The 21,671-nt window shown below is 48.8% G+C and overlaps 1 protein-coding gene across 4 annotated transcripts in view; it reads right to left on the bottom strand.

Annotated features, from left to right (window-relative positions):
- LOC126532996 (uncharacterized) overlaps positions 1–21,671 on the bottom strand; it is a 671,944-nt gene that overhangs the window by 63,725 nt on the left and 586,548 nt on the right. For all 4 annotated transcript variants that reach the window (XM_055071672.2, XM_055071674.2, XM_050180179.3 and 1 more), the window contains one exon: positions 18,972–19,065. In XM_055071672.2, the coding sequence (XP_054927647.2) occupies positions 18,972–19,065 (94 nt within the window). The remainder of the gene's footprint in view (positions 1–18,971; positions 19,066–21,671) is intronic.

Here is a 21,671-nt window from a genome sequence, read left to right as displayed (position 1 = left end):
GCTTCTACGCTCCCCTTTGCAAGAATCATGTCAAATAATCTGGCCCACCAGCTTACACCGAGGTCAGCGTCGAATCGCTCTGCCTGCAGACGAGTGCAGTCAAGGGCTCGCCGCACAGCGTTAACGCCGCAGTACACGAAGGTACAAACTCTGTAAAGGTCAGTATGTCGTTACTAGCCTTGAAAAGGCTCACGAGCATGAAGCCATACATTTGTGTTTTCCCAAACAGAAGTTGTTTTTCAAGCGCTCCTGTTTTCAACAAATTAATCCTGTGCAGTAAGACACAAACTTTAGTGCGTTTCGAAATGTAAACTGAGAAAAAAAAACGGCTCTATAATGCAATTTACTAAACTCGTAACGTACAGTGGTGATCACGTTCGTCTAGAGCCTCGAGCAGCGTACGGCGGAGCAAATGAACTGAACTTAAGCGTAGCTGTTTGACTAAGGACAAAGTGGTTGTGCCTGAACGGGTTTCACGTTTTTCCACTTGCGTTTCGAGTTGTTTCTTCGTAACTCGGTACCTGCCTTAAAATTTGTTTCTTCCTTGCGCAGAGCTCGGCTCGATCGCTGTAGACAAGTGGGATCACCTCTGTACGCGATTCAGTGTCTTGAAAATGTGGTACGAGCTTCGTAACTGGTCCCAGTGCCTCAGGTCGTTACGCCTGTCTTGAAGTACATCTTAAACACACCTTAGCAGTGAACACTCGTTACGGCACAGTTTGAGCAGTGCGGCACGCTGCACATGTGATCACTATTCCCTTTTTTGCTAATCGTCGCGTCCACGCATAGCGCCAGACCGAACCGCCAAAGTGCGTCGCATATTTCTATCACCGGGTGGCTGCTTCGTAGGAGGAACGCGTGGCGCCGCCGCTGGAGAGACCGAATAATGCTTCGTTCGCAGCACGGCGGCCCTGCAGGATCATCGCCTCTTGGCCGGCCGACTTCTCTCGTGGCACGCACGCTCGCGTCACACAAACACGTCGGTCCTACTGGTAACGTTCTGCAGAACCTCAAATCTAGACGCTGTTATGAACGTCCCGCTGAAGTGCAAGTTTTGCCAGCCAGTTGCGACAGCGGCGTCAACTTTCCGGGAACGCCACCGCAACCCTCTAGCCTCACGGCGTCAACAATAGCCGCGACCTCGACTCTCCGTTGCAGGAGCCAAGATGAGTTCGACGAAGCAGGCTCTGTGCCTGAACCCGCCACCGCCGACGTGGTCTGCTATGAACAAGGGGGTCCCGGGGGAACGTAGTTCGAGGTCCCTTCCCACGGGTCGTTCAAGACGCAAGACAATGGGCAACCGGCCGCGCTGCGGGGGTCAGCTCGGGGAATAAAAGGCAACTCTCCTGATGTAAGCCCCGAGTTCTACGAAGCCCGTCTGACCTCGGTTGGGGACCGTGAACCTCGCGCAAAGAAGTGTGAGTGTGTGTGCCCCGCTCGCAGAGAGGCGACTCGTTTACGATGACTGGTCCAACGTTTCCCTCACCTTGGGATCGAGGGAGGACCGAGTGTATAAACCGCTGTTGTGCGGCTGCTCAGTGGACTTTCTCTCGCCGTCATGCTAGACTGATGAACTGCAACGTCCTTTGCAGGTACTGTAAATAAGCCCATATTCCTCGTTCTCGATGAGAAGCAGTCCTTCCCTTTAACAACGTCCTCAGCATGCATAAGTTGGACGACGGCATGGGCCAGCTACCTCCTAATTCGTGCCCGACTCCAATCTTGACAACGGGTTACGAGCGATGGGATTGAGCCCCCAATCCTTACAACGCTAGATGGCTAGCTAGCTGGAAAATGCTTCGCTGAACTCGCACAGTGCGCGGGGTCTGCATAACGTTTTTAAGCTTTCGCCGATATCGTTATCGCATCTAGGGTTCGGTTGTGTCGATCGTTAAGTATAGACAGGCAGCGCCATCTCCAAAAGCTTTTAATACGGCCATGCGCTCTCGTGCAATACGGTCGGGGAACGGTACTGCATGCCCTACAAAGGCCGTTACAGAAATGCGCGCGGCAATGCTGCAGTGTATGGGAAACAGTGCACAAACGCTTAGTATGCTAAGGAAAACGATACAGAAATTTCACACTGTATTCCTGAAAGAAACTAAACGTGAATACAATCACGCGCATATTTCCAGTACAAAGTTACCTATAACTAATGTGTATACTTAAAGCAGCTCGATGTGAATTCGCATTCCAAGTGCCTCGCTTGACAAGCGTATGCAAGGCGGTGTAAGATGGCCCACAGCGCGTTCGCATTATTTCTCGCTTCCCACGCTGCGCATTCCACGAGACCGTGCAGTTCGTAAACCGTGCTGACCGATTTTTTTTTCTTCTCTTCAGCGAGAAAACGGCGCGTCATACGTGGCACGCGACGGCGCAATAAAACAGCGCAGACACGCTGCGTCGTCAGTAATTCATCGCCCCGAGAAGGACAAAGGAAACGCAACGCGCACTCGGCTCGATGCAGCTGCGACGCCAAACAACGAAAGCAAGCGGAGGCACTGTCAAGGTGCATTAGTAAATTGAGATTTGGGAATGCCGTATATTAAAACGAGTGTTATGAGGCAACCCATGGATCGATCTGAATTTAGGGGGATGGAATATTTTACAAAAATTGCCGAAAACATTTTGCTGAGGTTTTAACTCTCGTAAACATACAGCTATCACAAGCGAAATGTCTGTTTGGCTTGATTTTGCAAAGACTATACACGCAGTGTTTCCTTATTAAAGTTAGGCCACACTGTTTCACACATGCGGCGCGCGCTGCCGAACTGGTCGTCCGTGAAGTCGCGGTGAAGCGTGGCCGCCGAGCGAAAGTTCGTCTAACGTTCGTTGTGGGCGCCGCTGCTCGTATCCACCGGCGGCGGCGGTTGCAGTAGCTTCGATCTTGGCACGCTTCCGCGCTTGGTAAGCTTCTCTATAATGTGCTAGGCTGGCCTCCCTCTGCTTTCGCGCTAAAAAAATTTAGGCACGAAGTTTACAAATCCGTAACTCTGTACCAAAAACAGATGTTTCAGTTAAGTAAACTGCATGTTAGAGCATCTAAAGCGGCCAAATTTGATACATAAATATACAGCCTCAAAGCCAAACATTCCGCAGCCATGGTTCGGGACAATAACTGAATTAACGACTAAAAAAAAATACAAAACTGCAACCAAAGTTTGTTTCAAGAAACCCGACGTTTCGGAGCCAGAACTTCAGAAGAGAATAAATGGCGGGCATGGTGATGCGTTTTTGGCGGTTAATTCGACAGGCGTGCGTAGACTTTGCGCAGTCCTTGGTGGAATAAAGGTCACGTTGTACAAAATGTTGGTTTCAAATCACTTGCTGCGACTCAAGTCAACGGTATGCACAGGCGCTGAACGGAGACCCGCAGCTGGGCGTCAACTCCCATTTCCGCATTGAAATGCATGCTCGGGTCTCAGACGGTACGAATTGTTACATATTTTAAAGGGGTCTTTCGGCGGTCCGCGAACGGTTGAAAGTGTTATAGACCATCGGGTCTCATTACAAACGCGGGCTTCAGGAATAGGTAACGCTGAGGCGACATACGGCGATGACTGTTCACCGAAGTGCTGCTGGCAGTCAAGTCAAACAACGCGTGATTATTCTGAAGCAGCTCAGATGCCTTGCGGTAAGGACAGAGGAGAGAAAGAAAGAACCTCGGACTCAATCTAGACAAAACGAACAGACACTGGAAAGGTTGATAGTGTGAGCGTCAGTGGATCTACTGCGCTGACACCAAGCGAGGTTACGTACCTAAATCAGTCCTAAAGGCTCTACGTGTGCATTTTGAATTGTTAACACGTAGCAACATGTTTGTTGGCTTCTTATGATATGACTAATGAAAATCGGACCCCTCGGTTAACCCCTTTCTTCTCGTTTAACACGTGGCAAGTGGTATGTCCATTCTGTTGTTTGATAAGACGCTTTAGTTTGTTAGCTTCTCTTTCTGCGCACGCCTCGCGTATATGTAGCCCTTGTTTCATCAATAAAGGCTACTTTAAGTGTTTGTGTCTGCGTCCCCGTTTTCCGCGCTGTGCCATCAATTACCAACTTGTCCGAGCCTTGCCGATCTCACTTACATACAGCCAATCTGACTCTCTCGCTCGGCTCAAGCATCGTCACCTTGGATCTGCGATTTACCGACCCGGGATCGTCGAGCAGGGCACAGAGCGACGAGAGCCGAACCCCGCACTCCCTTCTGAGCATAGAAGCCACAACACCCCTAGTTGCATCATCTTCGGTTAAAGCAACGATGGCGCAAAAGGGCGAACACAAAAGCGCCGAATTCCAACTAAACATGTTTATAAACACGTGACCACTAACTGCAAGAAACGTGGTAACTTTCACGAGAGTTACGATATGTGAAAATGAAAACAAGCCTTCAGCAGGAAGTAAGCGCTGTCCCCCGTTATCCTGCGCTGCCGTTGCTCGAATGTGGCCTGTACGTACGCCTAAAGCCCCTCCATACACGTTTCCGCCGACCAGGAAGCGGCGGTGGCGCGTGGATGCAGGGGCTTTACGTACGCCAACCCGCAGCCGTTTATAATATACCCCCCGTTTCGAAAACTAAAAGCTATGCGCTCTGCGCAGAACGCTTTCAAAATGCAGGGTTTCATCAAACACACGCGGATGCAGCGATGAGCCCGTGGAAACCGCGGTAAAAAAGAAGACAGCAACGCGGAAAGAACAGGGTCCACGCACCACCACCGTCGAGTCTTTTCTCCCTCCGCTATTTTCCATGCACGTCCGCAGTGTCGTCGCCACACGCCCTTTTTTGATCACGCGAGGCACGATTGTACCCGAACCGTCTTCACAACAGCTTCGCGAACGACTATTTTTGGGTCCACCTCCGCCGCGGGCCGAGAAGAGCACCACGAGACCGGCCTTCGGCGACGGAAATACAATGGCGCGCGAGGCAAACATTTCGCGCGAGTTCGGCTCCCGACCCCTTTGGTCACGGACCCGACGGTGGAGGAGTACGCGTGTTGCCGCGTCACCTCTCGGAAGACGAGCGAACTGGTGGCGAACACCTGGCTCGAGCGCATTTGTTTGCTAGCACCTACTCTACCAATAAATATTTCACGGCAGGTGACTGGACCGTACAACAGAATTACACGAGCCTAGGAATGCGGTACGCGAGAAATACACCGTTGTCCACGTCAAAAATAATTTGTAACTAATTTGAAACTGCGCCGAACCGCGATAGGCAATTAATACTGGCAGCCTTCACTTTTTGTCACAGGTGGCTTCGGACCTTTTGCTGAGAAGCACAATGCGGCCGCCATGGTAGGCATCTGGATATTACAGGAATATACTAGACATTTTTTCAAGCTGGAAAGAAACTACCACGGGCTACTAAAAGGATAATATCCTGGTCAAACCGGTAGATGTTTGAATTCTAGATTATCTAAGCGCAAGTACAATGTAGGCAAGTACAAACAAGATAATCTGGCTCGACACAGTGCAAAGTGCGTCCCTGGGTTTGAGAAATGCTGTGTCGTATAGAAGCAAGGTAACTGACCAGAGGAGAAATTACCGATGCAGACTTTCTCGACAGACTTCGTGAGCAATGCGTGAGCACCCATTCCAACTCTCATATTGACAAGGTGCTTCTGAGCAAGGTGTAAGCTATTTTCTTCGTGTTGTGTCGATTATAAATGTGCGCCCGCAGAGATGAAACTTCAAAATCAGTACTGCGTATCTTTTCTTGTTTTAGGCGCTGCCATATCAGGTGACTACGAATAACTATAGCCCAATTTGCGCTCTAGTGAAGGCGGCAAACTCTTAAAAGTAGTTTTAATTTGTTGACGCTAACGTTGGTCTCAAAATTCCTTATCTAGCAACATCGACATATAGGACTCGTGCGACAGTAGTGCGTTAGCATTAGTCTTCCCTCATGACGGGGGCTTGGCCTGCGTCAAAATTAAAGAAATCTTGCCACCATAAGATCTATACGAGTCTCAGTCGGGAAGGTTATCAGCAGCTGGGTTTCCGGAGTCAGTGCAAGTTTTGGTCGTGGAGGGGCTGCTAAAAAGATGTGGGTCAGACGGCACAACTCAGGACGCGGCAAATCAATGGACGGAAGGCAGAGGGAAGGTAGCGGTAGTGCCCATATCTGCATAGAACGGCACATAGCACAAGAAAATGGCTAGCCGGGTGGATACGAAAGTGGTCAACAGCGCCAGAAAAACAAGGGAAAATATGTCGGTTAACGGACCCGTACCGTAAGCCAGCTGTCGGATGCTCTACGAATCATCGTAAAGCACCAGTGGGTCGCGTAGAAGCTGTTGTTTATGAGCACCCGCCGTCCTGTTGGAAAAAAATACATCGGACAGACAGGAAGGTGTCTTAATGACCAGTTATACGAGGTATAAACGTGAGAAATAAGCTATGCGGTCATCGGGCAACTCACTGTCAGGAATGCGGCTGTGCGCCGGTGTATGCATCCTGCCGGGTTCTTGCGAAGCACAAAGATGTGCGCGAGATTATTGAGGCTCAGGCTATCTGGCGGAATAGTGATACGTGTGTTAGTGCCCCTTCGGTCGACTTGTCAGATAAGGAGACAGCTTTTTTGGATGAGTTGGCGCCACTGTGCATGGGTTAAACAGGTGGGTGTTTCCTGAAAATCAAGCTGTTGAAGTTAGCGCATTGTGGTGCCGTCTCCCTTGTTCGCTGGCGCTAAACATGCTTTTCACGACCTCCGTCGCCGGTGAGAATGGCGCTGCCACATCACGACGTCACGACGCATCCATAAAGCGAAACTCGTTCGCTGAAACGGTTGCTATATACTGTAAATGAGTTGGGAAGCTCTGCCAGTACTTTTTCTCGTGTTTCGAGGGCTCAAACGTTATCCAAGAAAGAAAAAAAACCCGTAGCAGGAACTACCTCGAAGGCCCAGGTAGAGTAGAAAGCAGTCCACAGGAGCGAACATTCACCGCAACAAAGCTAAACACTGCTCCACGAAGCAAGAACGAAACAAAAACAAACGCGGTTTTCAGAAGAGAACAAAGGCGAGAGAGTACCAGTTTGACATCTCGGTGCCACTAGTAATTATCGTAGTATTACACACACCGGCCAATGTGCCGTTTCTTTTTTTTCTTGCAATGTTTTGTCGCAGGCGACGGGACAAACAAGAAAGGCGATCGCTGAATTTGCAGTGTGCCAATCAAGGAGAGGTCAGCCTACAACCTCAGTGGTGCAGCTGTTGTCGGCACGCTGCGAGGTTTCGGGAGGTTGGGGGTAAGGCCCCTCCATCCACCGCCGCTTTCTGGTCGGCGGTGGCGCGTGGATGGAGGGGCTTTAGCTGGGGGTCTGCAACTGGGATGTCACGAGCGAGACACCGAGGCGTCGACCCGTCCCCAAGGTTTCTCGGCGATAACATCTTCATCGACGAATCCTGCCAACACACGCTCGGCTGGAGAAAAATAATCTCGACTCGGACACCCACGAGACGCTGCAGTGGTGGGGATACGCTGCGGTCGACCGACCATGCGCGACCGCGCACCACAGCTTGCCCTGTGGCTGCGTATTTACATAGACGCAAGCGCAAAGAAGGAAAGGCTGATGGCAGGTACAACCGCCAGCAGGATTTACGGGGCTTCGCATTGTCCCGTTGCTTTCCTTGTATTACAGGGGTCGGTTCGACAGAGAGCCTTCCGGCTTGATTGTTGTGGCCGCAGGGGTCATGTGTCTGAATTCAGGGCCTGAAGTTTGTTTTATAGCTGAGAGGGGGAATCTTCAATTCAACAGCTCGTCACGCGAAAAAAAAACAAAAAAAACCTGTTAAGTGGATTCAATCGCTGTTGTCGTCGAATATGGGGACTTTCTTTATCGAAGAATTCGGAGTGACTGTAATATGGCAAGCATATTTGATGAATTTCGTGCGGGCAATGGTCAGCGAATGTGCCACAGCGGTGATAACCTCCGCAAGCGATAAAATTGCGTACGCGTGTAAACAAGTGCATCGCCTCTGAATAGCAAGAAAGATATTATTAAGCACAACGACGAAGACAACAGCAATGTTTCAGATCCCCCGCACTGTGGGCATTAATGTTATGCGGCGCATTTTGCAGGCTATCCAGCAACGCTTGGGGTTCCGCCAAAGCGTTACCGGCTGCACCAACGTGCTCGTGTAAAGCATGCTTCACATGCTGCGACCGGAGCGAAAGAAATCAGTGCAATCGCACGCGACTGCGATTTCAAGAATGCGACTCGTGCGACGCCCAGGCTTGCCTGCTGCCAGCTATTTTGGCGCACGCCGCATAATTCTTTTATAGTAATGTAAAAAAAAAAAACATGCGTTACAATACTATTGACCCATTATGCGTGTAACAACAATTGTTGCAACATTTGCACGTCCTCAACTAGAATTTGCAAGCCCTGTGTGGTCGCCTCATAAAAATATCTAATCAATATGCTAGAAGCCGCACAGAACAGAGCACCACATTTTATTTCTTGCGATTATAAGTGTTCTCATAACGTAACTGAGATTAAACAGAATCATGACATCATTTCACTTGAAACTCGCCGTTGCATCGCACTTCTCTGTTTGTTCCACAAGTACGTTCATGGTAATAGGCTGTCTCGGCTACCTCTCGAAAGGCCTTTGCGCATGTGAAAACGCCTCCATAACAATTTCGGTTACTGGCGCATCTTCGGTCACACATTAACCTTCAACAGCTCTGCGCTTCCACGTGCCATTTCTCTGTGGAACGATTTGCCCGATACTATCGCTTCCTTAACAAACCATGATTCCTTCCGCAACCAAGTCAGCAGTCATCTTTCAATAACACCATTTTAATCTGTTCACCGACTTATTTCTTTTCATTGTTATATCTCGGTTGCATTCTGGTTTGTACTGTGCATCAGTTACATTTTGAAAGTATGCTGTATCTCGTGTTTGAATGCTTTGTATTAAAAATGTATAAGTGCCACTTGCTACATAATATGTTTACTAGCTCTTATAGTACTGTTTCCGTTTATACCCCCCTAATGCCATGCTCCTACGGGGGCCTGTAAGGTCTTTGCAAATAAATAAATAAATAAATAACTTAAAAACGTTTCGATGATTATATTTGTTTTGGAGTGCGCAACGGCGGTTCCTGAAGTCTAGCGCGAAGAGACGCGGCGTACGTAAACATCTGTTCGCTGCTGGTTGTTCAGCGCTGTGTGTTTTCTCGTGTGCCTCCTATGTCCGTGTCGTTGCACTGCAACTACTAGATTACCTATCAACAAGCCCATATAGCACACTCTTTGCACCCATGTTAGCTTCGCAGCTCGAATCCATATTCTTCGAAGCTTCGGCTCTGCCAGAAAGGTATGACACGGTTTTTCTCGCCCGACGATACTTTCTTCACACCCTTGCGCGCAGCCTCATACACTCTTAAGCAAAATTATACCCTTTTGCCACACAACACGATAATCGTCATCTGTCTTGTCCGCATTTCCTTTCTTTAACGCGGCGAGCCCGGTTCTTCCCAGTAACGAACGGCATGCGCGTTATCAGCATGACATACACTCTAAAAACAGTTGCGCCCTTTGGGGTGTATATTTGTCCCACAACAATAATCGTCATCTGTCTTGCCCGCGTTTCCTTCCTTTAACGCTGCGAGCCCGGTACTTCCCAGTCACGAACGGCATGCGCGTTATCAGTGTGACGCAGCATTCTCGACAGGAAAGTAGCGAGCGCCGAGTTTTCAAGAAAGGAAACGCAAACCAGGCAGATGACGATTATCGTTGTGTGGCAGAGATACACCCCAAAGGGTTGAACTTTTGCCCAAGAGTGTACACTCCAAGAAAAGTTAAAACCCTTTGGGGTGTATATCTGCCACACAACGATATTCGTCATCTGCCTTGCTTGCGTTTCCTTTCTTGAAAACGCCGCGCCCGCTACTTTCCGGTCGGGAATGCTATGTCATGCTGATAACGCGCATGCCGTTCGTTACTGGGAAGAACCGGGCTCGCCGCGTTAAAGAAAGGAAATGCGAACAAGACAGATGACGATTATCGTTGTGTGGCAAATATACACCCCAAAGGGTGCAACTGTTTTTAGAGTGTAGAGACATTATCCTGCGTTGTGGTCACATTAAAAAGCAGCACACAACACAAATGGCGATTTTGAAGACTTGGGCACAAGCTCCGCTTGTGAAAACAAGTATGCGGCTGTGGGCAACTGCGCAGTCCAGATGTCGTCGCTGCTCTCCGGCGCCGTCCACACTCTTCACTCTTAAAATGGTTGCACCCTTTGGGGTGTATATTTGTCCCACAACAATAATCGTCATCTGCCTAGCTTGCGTTTCCTTTCTTGAAAACTCGGTGCTGCTGCGTCACACTGATAACGCGCATGCCATTCGTGACTGGGAAGTGCCGGGCTCGCAGCGTTAAAGAAAGGAAACGTGGGCAAGACAGATGACGATTATCGTTGTGGGACAAGATAAGCCCCAAAGGGTGTTAATTTTTCTAAGTGTGTAGGCAAATGTACACCCTTTGGGGTGTATATTTGCCACACGACAATAATCATCATCTGCCTCGCTTGCGTTTCCTTTCTCGAAAACACCGCGCCCGCTACTTTCCTGTCCTGTCGAGAATGCTCCGTCATGCTGATAACACGCATGCCGTTCGCGACTGGGAAGTGCGGGGCTCGCGGCGTTAAATGCGAGCAAGTAAGACGGGGATTATCGTTGTGTGGCAAATGTACTCCCCAAAGGGCGCTACTGTTTTTAGAGTGCATGCGGGTGGAGAGATACGGGTAGGGTGCAGTCATCCTAAGACGGGCGATAGCTGGCACGCCGGTAATCGGCACAGACAGCGTCACAGAAAGTCATTCCTCTAGTTTGCAGCGCAGCCGTTAGACCCGGTATTTGGCAAGAAATGCATTAAATTCATTATCTTAAATTCCGCTAGTTTCTGCCTGAAAACAAGGTTGTATCAACCGATTTCAGCACCAAAGCTTTCATTTGGGCTAAAAGTCTCGGCGGCAAAACTTTTGTTCGGGGGCCGAATCTTATAACGGTTCGGAAAACAAACCGTTCACTTCTCAGCTTACGTCACTAAATGGGCCACTCCCAAGCCGGAGGTGGAAGAGGACGCGACCAATAGACGAGAGGGTGCCACCTTGTGATGTGTGGTGCGCGACATGGTGCGGTGATCGGCACGGTCAGGAGCAGACGACACTGAGTGCACGCGCGCCGAGGTGGAAGAAGGAAAACAACGACGCCGAAGAGCGTCCGGCACGAGAACGCGCGGCGCATGAAAGACAAGAAAAAGAAAAAAACAACCAATTAGAAAAGACCACGGGGCGTCAGGCAGCCAATCCGAGAATGCCAAATCGGCCAGACCCGATGAAAAAGCGTGGTGCGCAGAGGTCACGCAAGGAGACGCAGAGGACACGCAAGGGAGACGCCAGGGAGACGCCAGGAGAGTCCCAGGAAGCGACGGCAGGAGGAGGTCAGCCACCGGAGCGGGCGTTGAAGACGGGCCGTCGGGTTCCGGACCCGAGCCCACCAGGATCTCACCCGACCGGGGCCTCCTGCCAGCCTGTTCCTGTGCGTCGCCAATGGCGTCGCCCGTCTACCCGAGCGTGCCGTCAGCTTCTCAACGCCGGTGAGCTTCTGCGCCAGTGGGCAGGACGAGAACAGTCGGGTTACGGGCCCGAGTTATACGCCAGCTGCCCGGCGAGAACGCCGACGCCGTCTACTCGCGCCACCAAGCCGCCTGCTTTTTCTCGCCTAGCCAAAGCGGGCGCACTCCGGTCGCCCGGTCGGTCAGCTTACACCGCGACCTACGGTGAGACCGGCACCACTCCTTTCGCCAGCTTGTCGCCGCGTCGAGACTGTGACGCGTCCCCGCCCTTGTGGCAAGCCCGGACTCGCGCACTCGTTAACCTCATGCAAGCCCTATGTGTGTTCCTTGCCGCAATGTCTGCTTGAGTGTTTATTTTAGGCATGTTTTCTATTTCCTTCTATTTACTTTATGCCTCTTTTTCGTTTGATTAAAAGTGTTTGTGTGTGTGTTCAAACCAACGGCTTTGTCCTCAATTGGGTTCTCGGAGGCTCCGCCTAAGAGAACCAACCGAACAATTGGGTACACGAACCTTTGTCCCCATAAGTGGGTCATCACACACCTCTGAAGTGAACGTTGTTGTGATCGGCCGTTCGCCCCGCGACACCCTTCGGTCACGGCTTGCACGATTATGGGGAACGGGCCGACGGCCTCATCAAAATGGTTGTCGACACGGATTTTTAATGACCAGCGCAAGAGTACCTCGTTCAGGTGAGGTTTGAGCAATTAGCATGATACGGCCATCAGCTGTCAGCCGCACGAATTGGCATGTCCAAGCCGGAGACGCGGTCAGTGCGATGATCCGGCCATTACCTATCAGAATACGATCAGAGTCAGCGTACGTTCCCCTCTTTTCCCTGTTTGTGCCCAGTGACGTGCGTGCGTTTCCGACAATGTTTCCCTTTTGCAACCGACCTCCGGATTGGTGGGACCTGATGTCATCGGTCTCCTGGCTCCGGATTGGGTGAAGTGATTGAACAATGATCACGCAAGGCATGAAAGGAGCAACAGATGGCGGGAGTGATCGGCGACTACAACTTCATCAACTTTTCTGTATTACTTTGCATTTTCTTGTACATATGTAAACATAAACGTGTTTGTCAAACGCCCTCAATATCGGGCCCAGCCTCACGTTCACTTATTTCTCCACGAGGAAAGAGAGTCCCACGTCTTCGGACCCCGAGTCACAACATCATGTGACGAGCTAATCGAGGAACTGCAGAACGTTTCTGCTTGCTAATGAAATATAAAATATAAATTCAATATTACAGGGCAAGCTCTAAAGTATAAACGTGCGGGGCCGGGCGCTTACGGAATACTTTAAGTAATTTGTTAATGCCATTCTTTTTCATTCTCAGCCGACAGACAGTATCACAAGCGTAAATGAGTTGGCAGAGCGCAGCGCTATGTCGTCTGCCACTAGGAGCTTGCACGATACACGTACCATGAATTCTCAGCCAGCATTTCCTAAATAACGAGCACAACGAAACCGTGAACTGGTTCTTAGGGCTACCTTTTAGCAGACTATCATTGGACGGTTTGCAAAAATACCGTTGCGCATGCGCGAGCACGGCTGTCACGAGTGCCCTCTGCATGGTTAGGTATGAGAAGCAGACGAACAACCAACGCAGCCCTAGCGCGCCTTGAGACGACGGTTTGTGGTGGTTTTGATAGCGGTGTGTTCGTGAAAAGGCCGGCTAGTTGTGTTGCATTATTGTGCACAAATTGCTTCACTATCAAACGGAGCACGAGTATATTTCACTTGCCGTCTGAGAAGAGCTATCCGGCGAGGAAAGCATCATAGATAAGTGACGGCCGGAGATGCCATCACAGCACACAACTTTCTCGCTCCTCGCAGAGCCAGTTCTCATAGCGCCTGCTGCTATTGAATTGTCACATGCCAGCGTCGCGAGGTTATTTCGGCCTGCAAGCTTCGAGACACCCTTGAACGCAGCCGCCTTTTTGCCGGAATGTGGGAAGGCCAAGATGGACGAGGTCGGACAGCGCTTGCGAAAGCGCAGTGGTGTCACACAGTTGTTGCTGACATGTAATTATAACAAATATTATGAAGTGATGTCAAAAGCGCGCCTCATATGACAATCAGCGCCCAGTACTACGCCACTGAAGTGATCGAAACACACCATCCGAGGGCAGTTTGGTTTCGCCGACAGGCAGCGCGGAGCGACCACATGCAACGGAGTTCGCCTGGTGTGCTCTTTTAACGCGAGAGCGTTAAGGAGCTCGTGTCGCAGAAAAGCCGGTCGCGTCGGTGGCGTTGGCCGTAAGCGATAATCCCGGGAGGCACTTCATGAATAAAAAACGACTTGCAAGATGGGCTGGGTGGGAATCGAACCAGGGTCTCCGGAGTGTGAGACGGAGACGCTACCACTCAGCCACGAGTTTGATGCTTCAAAGCGGTACAAAAGCGCCTCTAGTGAATGCGGTGTTGCCTTAGAAACGAGCCATAGAAAGTTATACTGCGGTGTATATCGGTAATTATGAACATGTAACTTACAGAAGTCGCAGTTACACGAGTAGCGAAGTGCGTTTCCGCTACATTTCTTCTGCGCTTTCCGCACACGCGCAGAGCCATGAATAAAGAGAAAATCAGACATCCACCCGTTCGTAGCAATAGCTACAAAGGAAACCCATACGGGTTCCTCGAAAGAAAAGCCTCATAGTTGAAGAAAAATTCGTCCTGGTCCGGGACTCGAACCCAGGACCACCGGCTTTCCGGGGCAGCCGCTCTACTATCTGAGCTAACCAGGCGGCTAGCAGATGGCAGGGCGAAGTCCAATTTGTCGACAACACGAAGAAAGGGCCATCTTGCGGCAAACACAGAAGACCCCCTCCTCTCAATGTACGGCGCTGCCCCCACAGGTGGCGCGACACGCACGCATTGGGCAACGACTCCCGGGTTTAATGTATGCGGACGATATTGTACTGTTAGCAGATAGCCAGGAAGATTTGCAAACTCTGGTTAATTACTGTGGGGACGAAGGAGACAGTTTAGGTTTCAGATTTAGTGCAGCTAAGTCCGGTGGGATGCTTTTCAATGAGACAACTGATCAGGAGCTTACAATACAAGGCCATGAAATACCCCGAGTGGCCGAATACAAATATCTCGGGATATGGATAAACAAAGGGCACATGTACACGGAAAAGCACGAACAGTCTCTCATAGCAAAATGGCGAAGAGATGCGGGATAATGAAACATAAGGCATTGTGGGGGTACAACAGGTATGAGGTACTGAGAGGTATTTGGAAGGGAGTAATGGTGCCAGGGCTTACTTTCGGGAATGCGGTCCTGTGTTTAAGGGCAGAGGTGTGGTGGCTAGAACCCTTCTAGCCACCATAGCAGAGGTTCAGTGGAGACTAGAAGTAAATCAGAGAGCTGTGGGAAGGTTAGCACTAGGTGGCCACAGCAAAACCACAAACGAAGCAGGACAGGGAGATATGGGCTGGACATCGTTCAAAGCACGGGAAGCTCAGAGTAAAATCCTATACGAAAAACGTCTGAGGAAATTGGACGATAACAGGTGGGCAGCTAAGGTGTTTAAATACCTATACAGAAAGAGCGTTGACTCACAATAGCGGAAAAGAACTAGGAAGCTAACCAGTAAGTATTCCAGACACGTTCGAGGACGAAGAAAGACAGAGCATTAAACGACAGGTTAAAAATTGGATAAATTCAATGGAAAAGAAGCATAGTGTGGAACTACTATATCGATACAGGAAACAGCAGATCAGGAAGGAAGCGTTTTATGATAACTCAAGAGGCAGTGCCCTACTCTTTGAAGCTAGATCAGGATGTCTTAGAACGCGGAGCTATAAAAAGAAATTTAACGAAGAAGAAGACACATGTACTGTGTGTGGTAAATATGTAGAAACAATATAACACCTCATACTAAAATGTGATGGTATCAAGCCTGATGTCGATGCGGCCACAGTCACCCTTCCTGAGGCCTTAGGGTTCAGAGATGATAATAGTCATGTAAATAAGTATGCGGTGGAAATTAGCAAAAGGCGATTGGAGGATTGGTGGCTCAAAAGCAGAGGTGACATAAGGTTAGAAGGGTAGGAAGACTTATTTAAAGAAAATCGAGAAATTCAATAACACGCAACACAGATAAAAATTAAAGGCAAAATAAAAATCTGAGCATGGTGGCAACTGCCATCGCCCCGTTTAAAAGGGGACGCTCCTACCTTCCATCCATCCAACCAAGGCTGTGCGGGGACCGGTGCGAGGCGCGTCGCGGCCCGGACTCCCTCTCCCCTGACGACGCTTCGCCGTGCTCCCACACGGGTTGCAGAATCAAGCTTCCTTCCTTTCTTTAGATCACTATCTGTCTATCTCTCTGCCCGTGCCGATCACGACGTTTGGCTGGCGTACATCGTTTCCCCCTCCGAGACACCGAGTTCTTTGGTTCGTTCCGCTTGCTCAGGCGCACGTTTCGTTGCCGCACCGAACACTGCGTTGCTCGACGCTCACCGCGTGATGGGTGGGTGCAAAGTCCGATGCGGGGCGCCTCGTAAGTGATCGCTGCGCCGTAGCGCATTGCCTACACCCCTTGGCGGGTCGACAGGGACGCGTTCCACTCTTGAAGGCGAAGCTTAAGCGTCCCCCAATTTTTCTTCCGGCAGTGTATAGATATATCCAAATGTATTTTTCATTTAGCCTCTTAATATTGATGCATGCGTTAAAGAGTTCGCAAATGACTATGCGTTCAATTTCTAGCAGAAGCAGCTTCGTAACCAGTGACACCCACAGCCAGCGCGCAAGGCCTACCGTCTTCATCGGTGGTAGTTAGTGCGTACAGTCGAGAGAACGGCGTCCCGTTTGAGACACTCCCGTATTTACCGTACGCGAAAAAGGATCATCGTAATAAGACAAACAACTCCGTGAAGCTTTGATTTGTTGCAGATGGGCCATATTAGTACAGAATAAACTCTCCTAAGCAGACCATCATGCTCAGCGTGCTAACTTTGTTGGCAGCCGCCGATCGCTCGAGCTGGTAGGCCTAGCTCCCGGTTGTCGAAGCAGCAGCTGACGGCGCTTGCAATGAAAACACTACGATTCATAAAGCGTTTATTTTCGTGAGCATTTTAGCGTCTGGACAATTATGTCGCGGTTAAATGAACACAGAGTTGGTTCTCTCTATACTCTGCCGGCAGCAAAAAGGCGAGCCGCCTTGCACGGTAGTCGCTGCGCGCGGCCAGTCTGCGAAACAGGACACTCGGCGACGTGCACTCCGCTCTTTGTCGGAGGAGCGCGTGTCGCTCGCATCAGTCCCGTGCTGGCATCGGCAGCCTCTGAATATGCAATGTTTTTAACGCAATCTTCCTTCAGTGCCGAGCCTCGATAAACCTGGTGAATAGTGGCAGTTGTGACGTAATAGTTCTGCGAAAGGCCGCAAGGTGGAGAGACGTAATTAATAAAGAGGAAAAAAATCAGACATCCACCAGTTCGTTGCAATTGCTACAAAGGAAACCCATATGGGTTCCTCGAAAGAAAAGCCTCACAGGTGAAGAAAAATTTGTTCTTGTCCGGGACTCGAACTCGGGACCACCGCCTTTCCGGGGCAGCCGCTCTGCCATCTGAGCTAACCAGGCGGCTAGCAGATGGCAGGGCGAAGTCGAATTCGTCAACAACTTGAGGCAAAGGCAACAGTTTGACATAACAGTTCAGTGGGAGCTCGCTTGGTGGATGTCTGATTTTCCCTTTATTAATTACTTCTCTTCACCTTGCAGGTGAAGCTTTGAAACCTTTGCACCAATGTTGTCAATTCACTTTTGTGGTGAAAAGTGTAGTGGCAAAAAAAAAAAAAAGAAAAAGAAAGAAAACCATTTCTCCACTTTATCTACGCTAAGACAACAACTATAACAGCCTGTTTCCAACTAACACCAACCGCAATGCGTTACTTCGGCCAGGGCGCGCCAGATAAGGAACTAGCTCGATCACAGTGTTTTTCTTTATTTGCTTTATTTCGTTCTGGCGAACTCAGCGGGAGCCTGTTCGAGGGCCCTGCTTTATGATGTGGGTAGGAGTGCAGTCGCGTGGTATTTTCCATATATCGCAGGGTTTATTTATTTAGTTATTTTGAATGCTTTCCTGGCCTGAAGGCATTACAGAAAGGAGTGGTAAGTACAAAAAATAAGCAGCACATCATTATACAATAATAAGTTTTAAAAGCAGCCGAAAATACAGTGGTCTTGAATTTGTCAACGTCAGAAATGGCAGTAATCGAGGGAGGAAGCTCGTTCCAGTCGACACTGGTTATTAGTGCGCAATTTGTATGTCACTGAAAACACCACAGTTAGATGTACCTTGGTTGCGCCTACAAATGCCTCATTGACACTTTGATAATTAGGATTGTAAGTCTTGAGTTGGATAATTATTTACAGTTACCTAATGAAACCTCGGTAACCAAAAAATTACTGCCAGCTGCTCCACTATACTGCAAACAATATGCACTAGGTTTTTTCTGAGTAACGCATTGCTCTTTCTTTTAAATCTTGGTTCATGATAGTTAATTGGGAAACCCTGTGTATATTTATGATCTCTGCATGCAAGTGACAATGTTTCAATTTCTAATAAATGTTGTAAATTATTAGAAGTGTTCTCCTTTTTTTTTCGTGAGTCGTTAGCATTACTTACTGAAAAGAGGAGCGATACTAAGACACATATCATTCACGTGCATTTCACACGCCGTTGATAAAAGAGACTGCCGAAGGAGTCACTGAAGTCTACAGGCTTTTTCAGAGCCAAAAGAGCATGCAAATCAATTTGAAGCGAGGTGAACATACAGCAACATATTCATTCTCTAGGCATAGGCTATCCATACCTTTAGATATAATTGTTAATTGGCTAACTCTTTCTCTATTAAATATATAATAAACTTTATCCTGTGAATATATTTAAACATATTGCGTATGTGCATGGTGTCTACGGTGGAAATTAAATACAATGTTGAAGTTTACACGTCGTTTTAATAGAAAATACACATGAGGCAGCTGCCGCTGTTGCTTCTAATGCGCTTGTCCTCCTAATGTTAGGATTGGCAGAAATAATGCGAAATTAGGAATTAAAAGCTGTGCATGTCAGCGCCAACAATGAAGCAGTAAGCTATTAGCCACAATAAGTTTTAAGCGAAAAGGTTGAGGCAACTCAAAAGAAACCTCACATGATATGGGTGACAAAACTCTGGCAATGACACTTTAGGTGGGGGGGAGGGGGGAGGAGGCTTCGGCATTGCAGGGGGGGGCGGGGGCACTCTGGAAAACTCCTTAGTGGGCTCGGAGTCCGGAGACCCCCTGTAGACGGCACCTATGCAGACATATACCCCATACAAAGCATACCCAGAAATTAGAAAAAAACAGCTGGTGCTCGCAGCACCAAACTCACTTTGTAGCTGTGGTGAGTCTTCTCCATTCTGGAGGTGGATGCGGATCATCTTCAACCAGTGCAGGTTGGTCTGGCAGGTGGCCACCAGCTCCGCCTGTGGAACACTTCATCATTAATGACATGATGACCTCGTGGCAATGGAATTGCTTTAGACGAACTGACAACCGATATTTAAGGACCTAGTTTTTTTATGGCGCAACGCAAAGCTCACCATCGGTAGTGTTTACACATGCAGTGGTTACTATCAAAAGCACGTGGACATTTTGTAAGCAGAATTTTTAGACCTAAGAAGCCTCCAAAAGAGTGAGAGTCCCTCCTCCAGCAACGCTGAGAACTGAAAGCGATGTTGATAGCCTGCCTCACAAATTGTAAAAGTCGCTCATCGTTCTGCTTTCACCGAAGTGAGTGCAACTGTGGTTAACCACTTACATTGTGACCTTTTCAACCACTTTTGAAAATAAAAAACTCAGTGCCCTTCCACTCTGTGAAGATGGATGACCAGCAAAGCTGTGTATGTGGGCCCCTTAATGGTGAACTGCACCTCCGCCACGGGTCGACCCAGCATTGCACTGTGTTTGGGATCGGCCCAGGTATGGGGAGTAATTAACGTTTGTGTCACCTATGCCGCGGGTCGGCCCAGCATTGCACTATCTCCGGGATCGGCCCATGTGTGGGGAGTGCTTAATGCTCGTTTCACCTCTGCCGCAGGTCGGCCCGGCGTCGCACTATCTTCAGGATCGGCCCATGTATGGGGAGTGCTTAACGCCTGCTTCACCTCCGCCACGGGTCGACCCAGCATTGCACTATCTTTGGGATCAGCCCAGGTATGGGGAGTAATTAATGCCTCCTTCACCTCTGCTGCGGGTTGGCCTGGTATTGCACTATCTCCGAGATCGGCCCATGTGTGGGGAGGTATTTTTTTGCTTACCATGCTAATAACAACACGAAAATTTGCTTGGACGGTAGAGGTATACAGCTTCGCTGTAAAAGCTGGTACAATAAGTTCGCGTTGTTGTAAAAACCTTTCTTATATTTGTACGGCGTTTTTCCATAAGTACAAACCTACGTCATGGCTCGCTGGCCCCCGTCGTGATTATTCTGTCAATAGATGAGCCAAGCCAATTTATAGAAAACGAAGGCGATGGCAGAGCCACTTTTCTACTTGCTACAAACCAAGGCCTATTGGGACATTGTAATTTAGATGAAACTTGCATCAGAAGAAAGTGTACTGCATTTCTATACTAATAAAAAGACTAGGAACCGCGTACACTAATAGAAGGTCATATGACAGACCTCTTATATACCCATTCATGTTTTTGCCGTGTGGGGTGCTAAAGGTCATTTTTCGTGACTTTTTGCAAAGAATTAAAAATATAAATCCATGTTTAATGAGAAAAAACGTGGCTTGTATTTAGCCACTGTGATAGGCAATCTTTCCATCAGCGGGGTTACCTCGACTCATGTTCTGAGCGGCCTTTAACTAAGCTACATACGATACAGCATGTTCGCAAACAAGTCCTGGAAGATGTTTATATGGACCCAAGTCATTGCAGAGTAAAGAAATTGTAGTAGAGGTACTCAATGACCTATGGCATCATTGTATGAATGATTGGAATTTTCTAAAAGATACTATGAATACATACAAACTGACCCAACTTTCCATTATGCCCCGAAATGCCGAAGGGCTGAAGGGATGGCACTGTTCTGGGTGTTTGCTAAGCTGGCAATGCTGGGCTCAAAGCATAGGTGGAGCAGTTGGCCAGTGTTTTGCAGTGTTTCATTTAATTTCCAATTCCTTTTATAAATGTTACGCCTTCCTTGGCTCTTCGCAGCACTCTGCGTGGAAAGCTGTCTGGCTCAGTAAACTGGACCTGTACAGGAGATGGCGTAATCAAAGGTTGCACATTTCATTGGGTGATTCCTCATACCTGTGCACTGCATCTGTTCCTGCCAGGGTTTCAATGTGGTTTTTAATGCAGGCTGATCCTGGAGGCAGCACATCATCACAATACTCGCATGCCTTGTAGCATTTACCAAAAGAGCTAACCAACAAGTGTGCCCGGAAGTATATCTCAGCGAGTCTATCGGGAAGCTATTGCCTGAGTGACAATCACCCTCAGTCTTGAAGACAAGTCCACTTGTCGAAACGTTGGCTCCTGCTTTCATCTTGTTCTCGTTTTGCTCATCGTCCTGAATTTCCACCTCCCGCATTCCCCGTGTTTTCCCTGAATCACCTTCAGATCGTACTGGCATTTTTTTTTACAACCATCACGCTAAGTGACAAATCCTGGTGATTACGGTGGCATTAGGACAGTGATGAAAGGTAAAAAGCACAGAAGACAAAATGAATTGCAACGAAATGCGCCCATTGGTCTTCAACTCGTGGGCATGCACATTCCATTCCCTGCTAAACTACAGGCACAATAATTGAGCCGATGTCCAAGAGCTTAATACCCGACGTGGTAGCTTAGTAGCTATGGTTTGGCACTGCTAAGCACAACGTCGCAGGATCAAATCCCGGCCGTAGCAGCCACATTTCAATGGCGGTGAAATGAAAAAAAAAAAAAATGCTATGTCCTTTGTATAGGGGTTATGTTAAAGATCCCCTGATCGTCAAAATTTATACGGAGTCCCCCACTATTGCGTGCCTCATAATCAAATTGTGGTTTTAGCATGTAAAACATCAGAATTCAATTCGAT

This window comes from Dermacentor andersoni, chromosome 7, assembly GCF_023375885.2.
Source record: "Dermacentor andersoni chromosome 7, qqDerAnde1_hic_scaffold, whole genome shotgun sequence".
Taxonomy (NCBI): Eukaryota; Metazoa; Arthropoda; class Arachnida; order Ixodida; family Ixodidae; genus Dermacentor; species Dermacentor andersoni.
Note: the sequence above shows the minus strand (reverse complement) of the source record. Positions and strands in the feature narration are given on the sequence as shown.